Source organism: Theobroma cacao, chromosome 2 (assembly GCF_053813885.1).
Source record: "Theobroma cacao isolate CCN51 chromosome 2, ASM5381388v1, whole genome shotgun sequence".
NCBI classification, from domain to species: domain Eukaryota; kingdom Viridiplantae; phylum Streptophyta; class Magnoliopsida; order Malvales; family Malvaceae; genus Theobroma; species Theobroma cacao.
In genome coordinates this window covers 10,462,454-10,479,137 of record NC_142640.1, presented here as the reverse complement: position 1 = coordinate 10,479,137, position 16,684 = coordinate 10,462,454, and the positions used below count along the sequence as shown (strand labels likewise).

At 36.1% G+C, this 16,684-nt stretch overlaps 3 protein-coding genes across 4 annotated transcripts; 2 read left to right on the top strand and 1 right to left on the bottom strand.

Annotated features, from left to right (window-relative positions):
• Window positions 1-268: 268 nt before the first annotated feature.
• Window positions 269-5,477, top strand: SCAMP3 (Secretory carrier membrane protein (SCAMP) family protein). 2 transcript variants are annotated; one of them, XM_007043453.3, is made up of 13 exons: window positions 269-584; window positions 1,266-1,328; window positions 2,295-2,396; window positions 2,502-2,564; window positions 3,007-3,040; window positions 3,128-3,250; window positions 3,514-3,576; window positions 3,671-3,764; window positions 4,144-4,189; window positions 4,284-4,351; window positions 4,765-4,813; window positions 5,009-5,074; window positions 5,169-5,477. In XM_007043453.3, the coding sequence occupies exons 1-13, from the start codon at window positions 531-533 to the stop codon at window positions 5,253-5,255; spliced, it is 912 nt and encodes a 303-aa protein (XP_007043515.2). In that variant the 5' UTR covers window positions 269-530; the 3' UTR covers window positions 5,256-5,477. The 2 variants fall into 2 exon arrangements, with proteins under 2 accessions (XP_007043515.2, XP_088659925.1); XM_088803799.1 differs by lacking the exon at window positions 2,295-2,396 and having other exon boundaries at window positions 387-584.
• A 560-nt stretch (window positions 5,478-6,037) lies between these two features.
• On the top strand, window positions 6,038-9,549 carry LOC18608653 (Pentatricopeptide repeat (PPR) superfamily protein). The gene has a single exon (XM_007043452.3). It carries the CDS (start codon window positions 6,227-6,229, stop codon window positions 9,248-9,250), a length of 3,024 nt encoding a protein of 1,007 aa, XP_007043514.3. The 5' UTR covers window positions 6,038-6,226; the 3' UTR covers window positions 9,251-9,549.
• Window positions 9,550-10,073: 524 nt separating this feature from the next.
• Window positions 10,074-12,507, bottom strand: LOC18608652 (Pentatricopeptide repeat (PPR-like) superfamily protein). Its single transcript, XM_007043451.3, has one exon. It carries the CDS (start codon window positions 12,469-12,471, stop codon window positions 10,555-10,557), a length of 1,917 nt encoding a protein of 638 aa, XP_007043513.3. The 5' UTR covers window positions 12,472-12,507; the 3' UTR covers window positions 10,074-10,554.
• Between the last annotated feature and the right edge of the window lie 4,177 nt (window positions 12,508-16,684).

Genomic DNA, 16,684 nt, shown 5'->3' with positions numbered 1-16,684 from the left:
GCAATAAATGGACAGCATTTGAGCAGTAAGTGTTTGATTGTGAAATGCAATCTTCGCCTACTTTCTCCCAACTCTTGGAATATAATCAATTACTAAATTCAAAACAAAATCATTCAATTCAACAAATATGTATTAAAAAAAGAGAAGCAGAATTCTGAAAGAATACGCGGAATTGGCCCAAAACTTGACTGGAGTCAACAAAGTAAAGGAGATCTACCAAGCCCATTTTCAGCTCCTATTTAAACCCCAGCCGCGGCCCGCGAAACTCTTCCCGTCGTCTTTTCCCTCACATTTTCTCTCCAAACGAACGCCCTTCCATTCCAAAGATAAACTATATCCACCCGTTGCTATAATCAGCCCCTCTCCTCTCTCATTTCCCTTCTTTCTCTTCTCTATATTTTCTCGACATTGATCTTCTTTCTAACGCTAACTTTTATTTTTTTTCTGCTGCGAAATCATCTCTTTTAGTGTCCCAAATTCAGATCTATCCCGCATTGTTTTAGTATTCGGAGTTTCCTTTTTGTGATTCGATGAGTCGCTTCGATTCTAACCCTTTCGACGAGGAAGAGGTCAATCCTTTCTCGGTAAGTTCCATACTCACGTATTTACGTATCTGTATCCCGCTTTCCATAAAAGTCAAATGCCTACGATTGATGATATCTATATTTTCTGTTGTTTTTCTTTTTTCGAGATTTCGTCGATAGTTTTTGTTGATTTGGATGATTGATTGACCAAATTGCTAGATCTGATTAATTTTCCGCTGCCAATCGGAATTGTTATTGTTAGAAATTGTTTTACTTTTGGGAAAGTATCTCTTGTTTTCCATAATGTAGCTCTAGTAACTCTGTTTATTTAATTTTCTTTTCCATTGAGCGACATAAGGCTGTGTTGGTTTGGGACAAAAAGCTACGAGTTGAAAGAAACTTTTGTTACACTCTAATAATGCCATCCTTTTGAGATGTAATTTTTAAACATAGACAAATTTGATTTGAATTTGACATTGTGATTTTTGCCCAAGAAAAACAAGATAAATAAGCTTTGTTTCTGATATGTAAAGCTGGTACATGTGGCTTCATGGAATATAGTATTTCTTTGGTGAATATTGTTCCTTGTTTCCCTTAAGCTTGACCACACACAGCTTTGTTGTGGTATATCCTTAGAAGTTATAAGTAATGATTTAATTTGTGCGATTGAATTGTTGTTGAAGTTCTTCATTATTGTTTTTGCTTATCATGGCCTGTATGGATTCATTTTATCTATTGCAGGACCCAGCTGTCAGGAAAGGATCAGCGCAATCAAATTATGGTGGAGGTGCCTTTTATACTACAGTAAGTACTTTTTCCCTACAATTTTCTGGTTACCTTTACCTTCATAATGTTCGATAGTGGCATTTAAATTGTTGAGAACTGCAAACATTGGTGGCAGATAGAGAATAGTAAACATACTTAACTCTTATCTATGTCTCTCTGGCATAGCATGGTTGTGATGACTGTTCAAAGGCTATCATTGATTTTCTCACGATGGTCATGCTTTGACTTGATTCTAATGGTTGGTAGTGGCACTAGAATATTAGTAGTTATAGTGGTTGCAATGATGAGAGTGATTGTCATTATGGCAAAGATGCTAGCAGCATTTGAAGCTAATGAATATCCATCATGGAAATGCTTGCTTATTAAATGGTCTTTGTGGTGGTTGTTACTGTTAGTAATGGTAGTGGTACCAAAATTCTTTTCATTGATGAATTCATAAATCTTCCTAGCCACTACATTGTATGTTTCTGGATTTCAGTCAGTAGATTCCTTTTTTCCCCCACTTTTAAGTAGCTCATTTACTTCAAATGAAAATCAGATAGATTCAAAACAAGGTGCTGCATCAAAGACCGAATTACTCACAGCAAAGAATGAACACAAAGCTCAAGGAGAGCAATAATGGACAGATGAGCTTGCTTTCTCCTTGAGACAGGAGGCATGGCTTGAAAGTCATGTACATCCTGATATTTAGGAAGATGGCCAGTTGAATCCTGATTGTAGGTGCAGTTTTGTGCATTGTTTTTTATCCCAAATTTGTATGGGACTCATTTTCCCATTGGCTTATGCCTTTCTTGCTTTGTGAAATTTTTGTGCTAGAATGCTTGTTGGCAATGCAATTGTATCTCAATTGACTGGTTTATTTTCTTATCTTGCATATGCAGTTATGCATATGTCATGTGCTTGTGTATGCATGATGTACCGATCCTGTGCAATTGCTTACAATCTTGCTTGTGTTACTTCTAATTTTAAATACCCAAATTTTAGAATCCTGGTAGTGTTCCTCCTGCAACATCAAGGCTGTCACCCCTTCCTCCTGAACCGTATGACCGTGGTGCAACAATAGATATTCCTCTTGATTCTGCAAAGGTATCCTAAAATGTTCCAGATATTGAACGGGCCTACTGTGCGTGGTTCTGAACATTCTGTTTAAGCAAAAGACTTGTTGTCATCTTTTCGTCTCATCAACTGTAGGATTTAAAAGCAAAGGAGAAGGAACTTCAAGCAAAAGAGGCTGAATTGAAAAAGCGAGAACAGGTAATTTGGTTGTCTGTTTGCATTTGAGCAAGGCTGGCTGAGGAATTATAAATCTGGTGCTTCCAATTAATTATTTGAGATATTTGATATCAATGGCAGCTAGTTACTTCTTTAGAATTGCAGTGTCAATTATAAACATTTCCAAATTAATTTAGTTATTGGTAACTCGGCCCAAAGAATCGAAAGCATAGTTTTTGAATCTCAATTTCTGACTCATATTTTAGTTTAATTTATTTCTTTCTGTATGAATGCCTGTAAAATATCTTATATTCTGAATTGTTTTCTTTTTCATTGTGAAAATTCTAAACTCTGAAATGAGTCCTTAAATGTACATTTGGAAGTCATATGTAACTAGTGTTGTCTGTAGTGTGGTTTTGCAATTCCTTTTGCTTTTAGTGTAAATTATCTTCCTAGTAACTGATGTTATCTTTACATTATGCAGGAATTGAAAAGGAAGGAGGATGCAATAGCACGTGGTAGGTTCTTTTTTATTATTGTTGACTTGATGAGCTTGTGCATTACCAATCTGATTTTGACATGTGTTCTTGCCTTTGTCTTGGCAGCTGGAATAGTAATAGAGGAGAAAAATTGGCCACCATATTTTCCTATTATCCACCATGACATTGCAAATGAAATACCAATCCACCTACAAAAGATGCAGTATGTTGCTTTCACAACATTGTTAGGTGAGTTAAAAATAAGGTTTTTTTCTTTCTTTTGGAAAGGGTTTCAATATTTAAGCATCACAGTGCTTGGGTTTAGATTTGGATTGTCTTATTGCTTCGGTCTATTTTTCTCTGATCTAGTTATTTCTCTCTTACTTTGTTAATATATAAGCATTGGTTGTAATGTTCATTTCCTGTTCATGTCTTGGAGAATGTCTAAATGCAAATTTGTTATGGTGGTCTATTTTGACTTTAAGTCTGTTAATTTATCTGGACATGGGCAGGTTTGGTTCTTTGTCTTTCATGGAATATAATAGCTGTTACTACAGCCTGGATCAAGGGAGAAGGTGGGTTTTGAAGTTACTCAGTATAGCCCTTAATTATTATTTAATTGCTATTTTGGTGTCCTTTATCATATTATGAGTTTATATTTTGTTCCAGGTCCAACAATTTGGTTTCTTGCCATCATATATTTTATATCTGGGGTACCTGGAGGCTATGTGTTGTGGTATCGCCCTCTTTATCGTGCCATGAGGTACTACTTTTTGTTGTTCCATATTTGGTTTATGACTTATCAAATCTATATCTATCTAATTATTAATTATAAAGATTATAGTGCTTTCTGTGATTATTTCTACTATCTGGACTCCTATGTTGTGAACAAATTGGAAATTTAGATCCAATGATTATAGAAAATGTTTGCTGCTTCTAGATGGTGAGATGATATAAGGATACCCTATATATCAACCATGTACCCTTGAAATTTATTTTAAACAATGTAATTGTGAGCTGAAAAAACTATGTGAATAATTTGGAAATGCCACTTGTAGTTACACACTTAGATTTACTATATATATTACATTTTATCCCCATCCTTAATCTTATCTTATGTTATGTTTCTATTCCTTTTAAAGGACTGATAGCGCATTGAAGTTTGGATGGTTTTTCTTGTTTTACTTGGTAAGCTTATTGTTTTCTCATTGTAATTGTTCTATATTCATCGAGGATATGTTAGAAAGCTCCTCATTTCTGATTCGTCTCTTCCACCTTCCAGTTGCATATTGGCTTTTGCATCTTTGCTGCAGTTGCTCCCCCAATTATTTTCAAGGGAAAGTCTCTTGCGTAAGTTTGTTTGACCATTTTCCTTTCAGGGGAATTTTGCTTGTTACATTTCTTTTTCAGAAAAAGGTTTTCATTGTTTAATTCTTTATAGAGAAGGTAACAATTTTGAGAAAGAGTGGATGTCTTGCCTCTAAAAACTTATGATTTCCATGGGCTGGTTTGAATATTTGTCCCTGAATAATCAGCCACATTTTGTGTTTTACACTTTTATAGTATTACACAATCTGAAGGGAAGCAAGTCTTATCACCTTGGCAGCTCCTATCATAACCAACCACATTTTTACCATCTCTTAATTGTTCTGCCGGAAAATGTGTTTTAATTATTCATGTAGGAACACCAGCTTTAATCATGTTTTTTTTTTCTCTATGGAAATCTATAGCTGATGTATTTTATTGTGTAATTCTTTGCACAGAGGTATTTTGCCTGCAATAGATCTCTTGGGCAACCATGCTTTGGTGGGGGTAAGTCTCAAGCCATTAGGACACGATAGTTAATATTCAACTACATAGTTGTAGCATCAACACTATTTAGGATCATGATTTGATGAAGCATAGTCTTGAGTAGAATTACACTAAAATATTTGTCTGTTTCTGGTTTACTATTCATTGTGTCTTTGAGAAAGCTTGACATTGTCCATGCTTCATTTTGAGGTGCAGATATTCTACTTTATTGGTTTTGGATTTTTTTGTGTTGAATCACTGCTCAGTGTCTGGGTTATTCAGGTTCACTAATCCCTCTTGTTTCATTACCTATCCAGCAAAACTGCTCCACTTTTGTTTCTTCTTAGCCCCTGTGTTTTCTTGTTTAAACTTGCAGCAAGTTTACATGTATTTCCGAGGTAGTGGTAAAGCTGCAGAGATGAAGCGTGAGGCTGCAACAAGAACCATGATCGCAGCACTATGATAGGAAGACTCTAATAGAAGTTGGTATTTGCAGGTGGACTAGGATTTGTCCAAGAAATTCCCTTACTTGTTCTTCCCATACACCATTGGTGCCTTTCTGGCCGGCCTATTCATTTTATTAATGTGTTGTTTTAAGTGTAATTCTGAATGAAGAATGTTGAGAAATCAGATAAAGTTGAAAACAAAGATAATCAAAGTTTTTGTCTGGTTTGTACCAGGCTAACCCTTGTTTTCCCCATATTTCATTTCAGTGTTGTTGTTATGCATAGAATGGTTTGTATGCTTGATCTTTGCTTCCGGGGAGAAATGCCCACAGACGGATTTACATAAAAATTAGTGCTTTCATTGTCCCCCTTTTAATTTTTTTTTTATCTCGACACGTAGGTATGGAATTTAGGTTCTATTACACAATCAGAAAGAGTTCATATATGGCAATCAAGTTACGTTTTGCTTGTAAATAAATCCTTAGATCTAAATCTCACTAAAAATAAATCAATTCATTCAAATAGCCCATGACAAGCCATATGAGGTTCTAACGTCTGCATTTTAAATAAGTTACTTATTGTAAATCACTGGATATAAAATAAGTACGCAAAGATTCAAGTGGTGAATACTTTAATCTACGACACTTATTTTTTTTAATCATATTATATCAATGAAAAATAAATAAAATAAACAAACAATGCCAAAATTTGTTAGTGAATCAAATTAAGAATTATTTCCAAAAAAGAAAAGAAAAGAAAAGATTTTAATTAGCATTTTCACTTTCTCCCTTTTTGGAGTTGGGCGTTAGTTAGGGCTGAATCGGGTAGAGTGCCAAAGAATCACAGAAAACTCCAAATCTAGGAAGCCTTAGAGGCTGACAAATAAAAAACTTGACCAAAAACCCTACAAAATCACTGAGCGTAAACCCTAAACCTTCGCCGAAAGAACAGATTCAGAAACCAAAATACGCAAGCCGAAAAGGAAAAGATGCTACCGAGTTACGGTTCAAGAGAATTGGGGCATGATTGTTTACGGCGCCACATCTTGGTTTCACCAAGTAAGCTTCCTCACCTCCATTTTCCTTGCGCAGCGAGAGTGTTTTTGGGGTATAATCATGACCAAAGATTTTCTAGAAAACAACACTTTCTTGAGCAAGGCTCAAGTGCAAGCGTACACTCTTGTGCCCAGAAGCAGCATTCAAGAGGATTTGGGTTTTCTACAGGGTTTAAGCTACAGTGTCTCTCTAAAACCCTGTTTTCTCCCACTAAAAGTTCTTCAAGTAATGTTAAAAAGAAGAGGTATAAAGGTATTTTGCCTTCGATTCTTAGGGCTTTGGAGTGCGATACGGACGTAGAGAAAACCCTTAGTTCGGTTTGTGAGAATTTGAGTCCGAAAGAACAGACTGTGATACTCAAAGAACAGAGTAACTGCGAGAGAGTTACTCGGGTTTTTGGGTTTTTCAAATCACTGAAAGACTATGTGCCGAATGTAATTCATTATAACATCGTGCTTCGAGCTCTGGGGAGAGCTCAAAAATGGGATGAGTTAAGGCTTTGTTGGATTGAAATGGCGAAAAATGGTGTTTTGCCCACAAACAATACTTATGGAATGCTTGTTGATGTTTATGGGAAGGCTGGTCTGGTGAAAGAAGCACTTTTATGGATTAAGCATATGAGACTCAGAGGACTTTACCCTGATGAAGTCACAATGAATACGGTTGTTAAGGTTTTGAAGGATGCTATGGAGTTTGATAGGGCAGATAGGTTTTATAAAGATTGGTGCATTGGGAAGGTGGACTTGAATGATCTTGAGTTGGATTCGATGATTGATTTTGAAAATGGGTCTGGTTCAGCTCCCGTTAGTTTTAAGCATTTTCTATCAACTGAGCTTTTCAGGACAGGTGGTAGGAGTCCTGTTTTGGAAACTTTAGGTTCACCAGACACAGAAAGTTCTATTAGAAAGCCACGACTAACATCTACATACAATACTTTGATTGATTTGTATGGAAAAGCTGGGCGCCTCAGGGATGCAGCTGATATCTTTGCTGAAATGTTAAAATCTGGTGTGGTGATGGATACTATCACATTTAACACTATGATCTTTACTTGTGGAAGTCATGGCCACTTTTTGGAGGCAGAATCTTTGCTTAGTAAGATGGAAGAAAAGGGAATACCTCCTGACACAAAGACTTATAACATCTTTTTGTCTCTGTATGCTGGTGCTGGAAATATTGAGGCAGCCCTGGAATATTATAGGAAGATCAGGAAGGTAGGTCTTTTCCCTGATATTGTAACTCACAGAGCTGTTCTTCATATATTGTGTGAGAGGAATATGGTTCAAGAAGTGGAGACTGTAATTGAAGAAATGAACAAATTTGGTATTCACATTGATGAGCAGTCTCTTCCTGTTCTTATGAAGATGTATATTGCCACAGGGTTGCTTGACCAGGCGAAGAATCTTTTTGAGAAGTTTCTTTCGAATTGTGAGCTTTCATCAAAGACACGTGCAGCAATTATAGATGCTTATGCTGAAAATGGGCTCTGTGCTGAAGCTGAGGCTGTGTTTTATGGCAAGAGAGATTTGCCGAGGCAGAAGAAAGGTATTGTGGAATACAATGTCATGGTTAAAGCCTATGGCAAAGCAGAACTCTATGATAAGGCTTTCTCTCTCTTTAAGAGCATGAGACATAATGGTACCTGGCCTGATGAGTGCACTTATAATTCCCTTATTCAAATGTTATCTGGAGGTGATTTAGTGGATCAGGCAAGAGACCTCTTAGGTGAAATGCAAGCAGCAGGATTCAAACCAAAGTGTCTAACCTTTTCCTCTCTTATTGCATGCTATGTCCGTCTTGGGCAGCTTTCTGATGCCGTTGATGGTTACCAAGAAATGATCAGTGCAGGGGTGAAGCCCAATGAAGTTGTTTATGGATCTTTAATTAATGGGTTCGCTGAAATTGGTGATGTTGAAGAAGCTCTGCGATATTTTCGGATGATGGAAGAATCTGGAGTATCAGCAAATAAGATAGTACTAACTTCGCTGATTAAGGCTTATAGCAAAGTGGGGTGTTTGGAAGGAGCAAAACAAGTGTATGAAAAGATGAAGGATCTGGAGGGTGGTCCAGATATCATTGCATCAAATAGTATTTTAAATCTTTATGCAGATCTCGTAATGGTGTCTGAAGCGAGATGCGTTTTTGACAATTTGAAAGAAAAGGGTACTGCAGATGGGTTTTCATTTGCAACTATGATGTATCTGTATAAAAGCATGGGTATGCTTGACGAAGCAATTGATGTTGCAGAAGAGATGAAACAGTCTGGTTTGTTAAGAGACTGTTCTTCATACAATAAAGTAATGGCATGCTATGTTACGAATGGCCAGTTACGTGGGTGTGGTGAATTGTTGCATGAGATGATTAGCCAAAAGATTTTGCCTGACACAGGGACCTTTAAAGTACTATTCACTGCACTCAAGAAGGGAGGCATTCCAATTGAAGCTGTAATGCAGCTAGAGTCATCATACCAGGAAGGGAAACCTTATGCAAGACAAGCTGTTAGCATTGTTGTTTTCTCTTTGGTAGGCTTGCACGCTTTTGCACTTGAGTCTTGTGAGGCCTTCACAAAAGCAGAAATAGCTCTTGAGTCTTTTGTGTACAATGCCGCCATATATGCTTATGGGTCATCAGGGCACATTAATAAGGCTTTGAACATGTTTATGAAAATGCAGGATGAGGGCCTGGAGCCAGACCTTGTCACCTTTATTAATCTCGTAGGTTGCTACGGGAAAGCTGGCATGGTTGAAGGTGTGAAGAGGATATATAGCCAATTAAAATACGGAGAGATTGAGCCAAATGAATCCTTGTTCAAGGCTGTCATAGATGCTTACAGAAATGCCAACAGGCAAGACCTTGCTGAATTGGTCAACCAAGAGATGAAATTTGCTTTTGAAGGACGCGATTATTCCGAGTCCGAGGTTGAAGGTGAAGATGAAGAAATTACTCTAGACCCGTAGATTTCAAATGTATATTCACGAATAGATGAATTTGCCTTCTAAGGACAAGTTTATTCTGAGTCCGAGGCTGAAGGTGAACACAAAGAACATTCTCTAGACCCTTAGAAGCCAATCTCTTAAGACTCCAAGTATTCCAAATGTATGTTATAAGCAAGAGTCTCTGTAGGGTGTATACTGTATACTGACAGCAATGTAAAAGCTTCCAAGATCTTGTGTACAAATAGTAGAAGTCAAAGTGATGGAAGAATGTATAATGTAAATTCTGGCTTCTCTTTATACCAAATTTGCCTGTTCTTCTATGTTGATTGTAGTCGTGTGTTGTGATTGTCTGGTTCGTTAGGTTGCCCTCGTCCATGTTTGATTGGGAAGTCCAGGCAGAGTGATTCATCGCTACGGGTGACATGATTCTCTTTTTCTAATATCTCTGTAGAGGTATACCAAGTATGTATGCCCTATTGATTGAAAAGTTCCCAGTTGACTGTAACCGAGGAGGTTGAGCACGAGTGTTTTCAGTTAGATGCACATCAATGCTTTGGGTTGATATCACGTCAATTATTTTGGTGTATTTCAGCCATGCAAGAGTAGTACGCATGGCTACTTGGACATATGATCAATCAAGTACTCAGCACAAATTTTGGCTGCCGTCAAATTTGCTAAGTTGGTTTAGCTAGTTTTTCTTCAGTTGGACCTTTCGGGATACGAACTGACCCAAGACATACCATAACACCAAATAGGGCCGCAACTAGCTTAGGGCTATAATCGTTCCTACGACATGAGTGGAGTCATTTACACCAAAGATATGGTTTAAAACGTTACCAAGGAATAACAAGAAAACAACTTGGAGCCATTAGTGCAAACCATAGAATCGGTTTTACAATCTATACACATATCAACAGGGCCATTGCAGAATTAAGGTGAGGGAGTTCATTTTCTTCGATTATTGGTTTCACAAGTTACAATGATGGATTGAAAAGGAGTTTCCCACTTGTTCTGTAGATTCTGAAAGTGCCAATTAACCAGTTATAGAACAAGAGAAATCATAATCAAATCTTCATACTGCTAGAATATGGGAATTTAAGAAACTCTCTTTCAGCAGGAAAATTTGATTTGCAATGACTGCATTTGCCTGCATGGTTCAAACCGCCTGTCAGCTGGTTCCTTTGGTGATTCTGCACCTTTAAAAGCACCTTTTGATGCACGGTTGAGGCCAAATGAAAGGAAAATTAAAGCTGTTTGGACATTTGTGACTTCACGAACTTTGAACCAGGTTAGAAAAATTGATTAACACCGATTTGTTCTCACCATCAGACGGGATCCCTGATGCCTAGAAAACCATTTCTTCCAGGCATATCCACATCAGCCACATCAAGATAAGAACCCATGTTAGTGTTAGCCTCAACCCAGCTCTTGCCTGTAATCTTCTTGACTCCTCTGTCTTTCATTAGCTTCCTAACGTTTAAAGCATCATTCCATCGGCCAACTGCTCTATATACATTAGCCAGGAGAACATAACTCATATGGTAGTCAGGTTCTACTTCAATCATTTTCTTTGCAATGCGCTCTGCAGTACTCGAACTTGTGCAGGTTGTGCAAGCACCAAGGAGAACAGCCCAAAGAGATGAATCATCTCTTAAGTCTGCACTCTCTATCAAATTTTCAGCTTCTTCCAGTAACCCAGCGCGGCCTAAGAGATCAACCATGCAATTGTAATGTTCAATTCCAGGTTTAATCCCATATTCCCTAGTCATTAAGGCAAAATATTTTCGCCCTTGATCTACCAAGCCTGTATGACTACAAGCGAAAAGAACTCCAATAAAACTAATGTAATCAGGCTTAATACCCTTGATCATCTCATCAAATATTCGTAGAGCTTCTCCACCTAATCCATTCTGAGCAAACCCATAAATCATTGAGTTCCATGTTATCAAATTTCTACTAGACATCTGCACAAAGATGCGATGTGCAAAATGAATACAACCACATTTTGCATAAAGATCAACTAAGGCTGATTCTACAATAACATCTCTCCAACCACCCCTTCTCACATACTGACAATGAACTTCTTTACCTTGTCTTACAGCAGCCAAACCTGCACATGCACGGAGAACAGTTCCAAAACAGTAGAGATCAGTCTTATCCATTTCCCTGAAAATTCTAATAACAGATTCATAGTCTTTATTCTGACAGTAAACACCAAGCAATGCAGACCAAGAAACTGAATTCTTTTTCGACATCCTATCAAAAACACACTGAGATTCATCAACCAACCCGCACTTTCCATACATATCAAGAAGGCTACTCTCAACAACCACATTTCCGCAAAGTCCACAAGTAATGACCTTAGCATGCACTTGCTTCCCTTGCCTCAACCGCCCTAAATTCCCACAAGCTGTCAATACTGTCCCAAATGTAAACCCATCTGGGCTCAAACCATGATTCCTATGCATCAAATAAAAGAACCTCAATGCCTCCTCATACAAATCGTTCCTCGTGAGAGCCGAAATAACAGAAGTCCAACAAATAGCATCCGGTTCAGGCAATTCATCAAATATCTCACACGCCTCCTTCAACTGCCAATTCCTCCCATAAAAATCAATCAACGCACTCGAAATTACACGATTCGAAACAAACCCGCGTTTTATAACCACCCCATGAAAGCACCATCCCAGCCTCAACTTCCCAAGCTCCGAACATGCCTTGATCACAGTAGATAAAGTGAATCCATTTGGCTCAACTCCAAAACCCAGCATTTCCCAAAACAATTCAAGCGAACTCTCAGGTTTACCCGCTTTAATGTACCCCGAAACCATTGATGTCCACGATATAACATCTTTCACAAACAGCCCATCAAAAACCCTCCGAGTTTCTGTAAAATCAGGACCCAACTTAAAATACAGAGCAAGTAAGCTATTGCCGACGAAACGATCCGTTTGGAGACCAGATTTAATAACGTGGGCATGGAATTGTAGCCCATGAGAAAAAGATTGAACATTTGTGCAAGTTTGCAAAAGGGAAGCGTAGAGTAATGGTTTTTTCGAAGAGGTTGTTTCGGAAGGGAAATGTAGGGTGTTTAGGAGATGGATAGCAGGGAAAAGTTGAGCTGACTTGCAAAAATGGAGGATCTGGGAATGTTTGTCTGATGGGGTTTTGGAGGGAAATGTGGGGTTGAAAGAAGCAAAAGAGCAGCGATGGCGTTTGAAGAAGAAGAAGAAGAGCTTCATCCAACTGGTTTTTGAATAAATGTCTGTTCGGTGCTTTCAATTTGTTAAAAGTACCCGCCCTTTTTGCGTCCTCCTGTCGCCGTTGTCTCACTTCATTGACCGTGTGACTTGTACGGAGCAGCCTCAAGTCTCCACTATGATGTAAATGTAGCCATGAAGTCAAAACTGGATGAATTTCCTTTAATTTTAATTTTATCTTATTTTTTTCAATATATATTATCATATTTATTTTGCAAACATCTCTATAAATTATTCATGTTAATATAAGTCAAATTACTTAAGATTTTGTAAATGATGTGTTAAATTGTCAACCAATGCTTCATAACATATCTTGCTTATTTTTCACAAGATAAAAAATTAGACATATTGGGTAAAATGACCCACAAAAGCCATAGTACTTATAATTATCAATAGAAGGGAATATTGGCTGGTCCTAAACAGTTCTGCACGGGTTTGTAAAATTTTGCAAATAGTTAATTTTAAATATTATGTAAAAAGAGTACGTAATATGTATTGGCTGAGCGTTGACTTTCAAGAATACAGCAGTGTTGACTTCAAAATTCTTCCAACAAGATGATCATGAAGGATGAATATAAAAAATGCATGCATTACCTAGCAGATTAAACGTAGAAAAATTGTAGCCAAGAAAAGTAATAAACAGTTTACTTAAATATAAGCAAATGGACCATCGAATTGACAAATTACAAATCTGAACAGTTTAATTAGAAGCGAAAAAAATTACGTCACCTTTGCATCAAAAATAAATCAAACATATTGACCATTTTTAATACTTGTGAGAAATAGTCAGCAATTTTTACATTTCATAAACTGACGTGCATTATAAGTCGAACCGTACGAAATATATAGTTTTGAAAAAAAACTGTGAGCCGAAGTCTATATTGAATAAAAATACCTTCACACAAATAGAACTGTAATCATAGCAAAAATCCAAATAAATATATATATATATATATATTACCAATCCATAAAAAAAAAAAATGCATCAGTACAATAAACAATATATGAATATATGAACAAAAAAAAAATACAACAATCGTCTGAAATTGTTATCATCATATGAGTTGTCGGGTCTTTAATAGAATAAACAAGAAATGTCACTACAAAAAATTTAACTATTTTCAATGAAATTTTCTATTGGAAATAGGTCTTTTTTAGTTGGAAATATTTATTTTCAACGAAAAATTCTGTTGAAAATTTCGTTGGTACAAGCCTTGTGGGTAATACTTTCCGTTGGAAATCGGTTGAAAATTTTCAACGAAAATTTCATTAGAAATGTTCAACAAAAATTCCGTTGGAAATCCGTTGAAAATTTAAAATTTTACATTTTTTTTTAAAATCCATTGAAAATTTCCAACGAATTTCCAACGAAAATTCCGTTGAAAAATAATTTCGTTAGAAAGCCTATTTCCAACGGAAAAAACAGTATGAACAATTCCTGTTGGAAATACAATTTCCAACGGAATTTCAATTGGAAAACCCATTTTCAACGGAAAAATCAATAGGAATTTTTTCCGTTGGAAAATGGAAATTTCCAATAGAAATTTCCGTTGGAAATCTTATTTCCAATAGAAAAACATTTAGCATTTCCAATAAAATTTTTCGTTAGAAAAATATTTTCAACAGAATTTTTCGTTGGAAATATTTTGACCTATTATTTTTATAATAAATTTTCAAAAAAAATTACCAGTTTTCATTCCGATACTAAATTTAATTTCGCATTCGAACTGTAAAATATATAAAAGAAATACACATTACAAAATTGAGATTAAAGTCTTAACATCTAATTAGAAATTATCCTTAACACACAATATATAAAATAGTTTGATACATATGAATATTAAACATAACTAAATTAAAAAGTACCCAAGTGTTTGCACTAAAAATTATACATTATGTGAGGAATTTTCTTCTGCCTTCTCACACTTGAATTCCTCTGTTTTATACCAAGGATGTCCACATACCTGACAATGCTCAAACATAGCAAATCGCTCATAAAATAACATGCAATTGTTCTTGCAAGCATCAATTTTTATATATCCCAAACCAAGCTTTGCTACCTTCTTCTTCATCCTATAAAAGTCGATAGGTAACTTCTCATCAGATGGCAATATATTTTTTATTATCTCCAACAGTCGATCAAAACATGATTCACTCAAATTGTACTCTACCTTAACATTTAAAAGTTGCAACACAGCTAAAAGCGTTGTGTGCTTTGTGCAACCTACCCACAAAGGTTCCTTTGCATTCCTTAACAAAGAGTAAAAGGTTGATGCATTTGGATTGTGATCTTCTTCCACAAAGCTCAACTCATTTTCAGAACCATGGTTGAAAGCAACTTCGGTACGCATAGCATCTTTAATCATTCTAGTATATGGATTTTTTTATTTCATCTTCATATGTAGGTTTTCGAAAAGCAGCATCTTCCTCCAATCTAAGGGATGGTTCAACTCTAGATCTACTTCTCGATGATTGTCCAACATCATCTTCCCCATGTAAACTCCAAATTGTGTAAGCCCCAGTAAAACCCCGGTTTAGTATGTGTTCTGTGACTTTATCTTTATCTAAGAACTTGTTATTTCTACATCGTGTGCAAGGACATCTAATTTTATTCTTCCACATAAATGTAGTCTTCGAACATGCAAAATTAATAAATTCAATAACTCCATTTACAAATTCAGCTGTAATGAATTCATTCTGTAATCGACGGTACATCCAAGAGCGATCTCCCGACATTCTATAATCCTAAGTGTCATAGAATATCATTATCAAGACTAATTTGTATTGATGGTAACAAAACATTTTGTTAAACCCTACATTTCAATATGTATTTTATATAAATATATTCAAAATTACATTGTAAGATGCAAAGTAGCCCTTATAGTATAAATTATTGCATACATGAATTATCAAAAAACCTAGGCAGATGGTTTATATTTATTTGCACATTAAATTGCTTTAATTAGAGATTCACACCTGCATCTTAAAATTGGTGATTGTACATTAAGTTTGAATTGAAATTATATATACATGATGTCTACCCTTTCTTTTAAATATCATTAACCCATGTAGTTTCCAATTTATTACAATTTTTAAAAAATATCAAAATTTTCTATTATTTCATACGGTTATGACAATTTTATTTTGAAATTTAAAATTGGGCTATAAATTCAAGCGCTATATTATAAGACTTAAAGTGGAAATTATAATCATGGCCTTAATTTTATTTGGGCTTAAGGTAAAATATGTTAATTGCTTTTGATCCCAATCGGCTAATAAGATATTAGGTTAGTCGGCTAGATGATTCAAATTGCATTAAAATATAATAAACATCATATTTATTTATGTTTATAAATTATTGATAAAAATTTTAACTAAATTTAATGCAAATCAAATAATATGTCAAATACTAACATTTAAATATGTTAAACGTTTAGGCTTGTAATAGCAAATCAAATAATTAAAACATGGGTGGTTAGTTATCAAATACCAACATTTAATTGCTTATCTATACATCTTAGTCACCTGCAAAATTAGACCAAAACCCAATCTCGTTTTGAAGCAGACTGAACACTACTTTTATGCTTCCAAAGCCGACCTTAGCCTTTGACTGAAATTAAAGCAATGAAACGTTTAGGCTTGTAACCCTAAATCAAATAATTAAAACACAATAACATCATTAAAAATACCTAGGGCGCATCAATTGATAAACAAATATTGATAAAAATCAAATAAACAAGGTATACAAAATTAACCCCTAGGGCTTGATTTGTGAAGGGATTGGACGTCGAGTAAGGCAGCACTAGGGGGACTAAGGCGACGGGGACAGATTCATTCAAAGAGTGTTTGGGTCATGACGGTAAAGGTTCAAACCGGAGAATATGGCAGCAGGACGACGGGGCCAAAGGCGACGAAGAGAGACCGATTGCTGTTAAAATAGGACAACGCCAGAACCAGAGTCAGGCCACTGACAACGGGACAGCATCGAGAATGCTGTGGAAGTCGGGCAAAGGTTTTAGAGAGAGGGGAGAGACCTGCGAGTAGAGAGAGAAAATGGCAATTCAAAAGTCGGGTTTGGGGAGAAATTTGTGACTTTATAGTTAGGGTTTTATGGATCAAAACTACGTCATTTTGACGTAAGGTTAAGGGGACCGAATTTTGGCAGAACGGAAACGTATTGGGCCACAAGCAACTA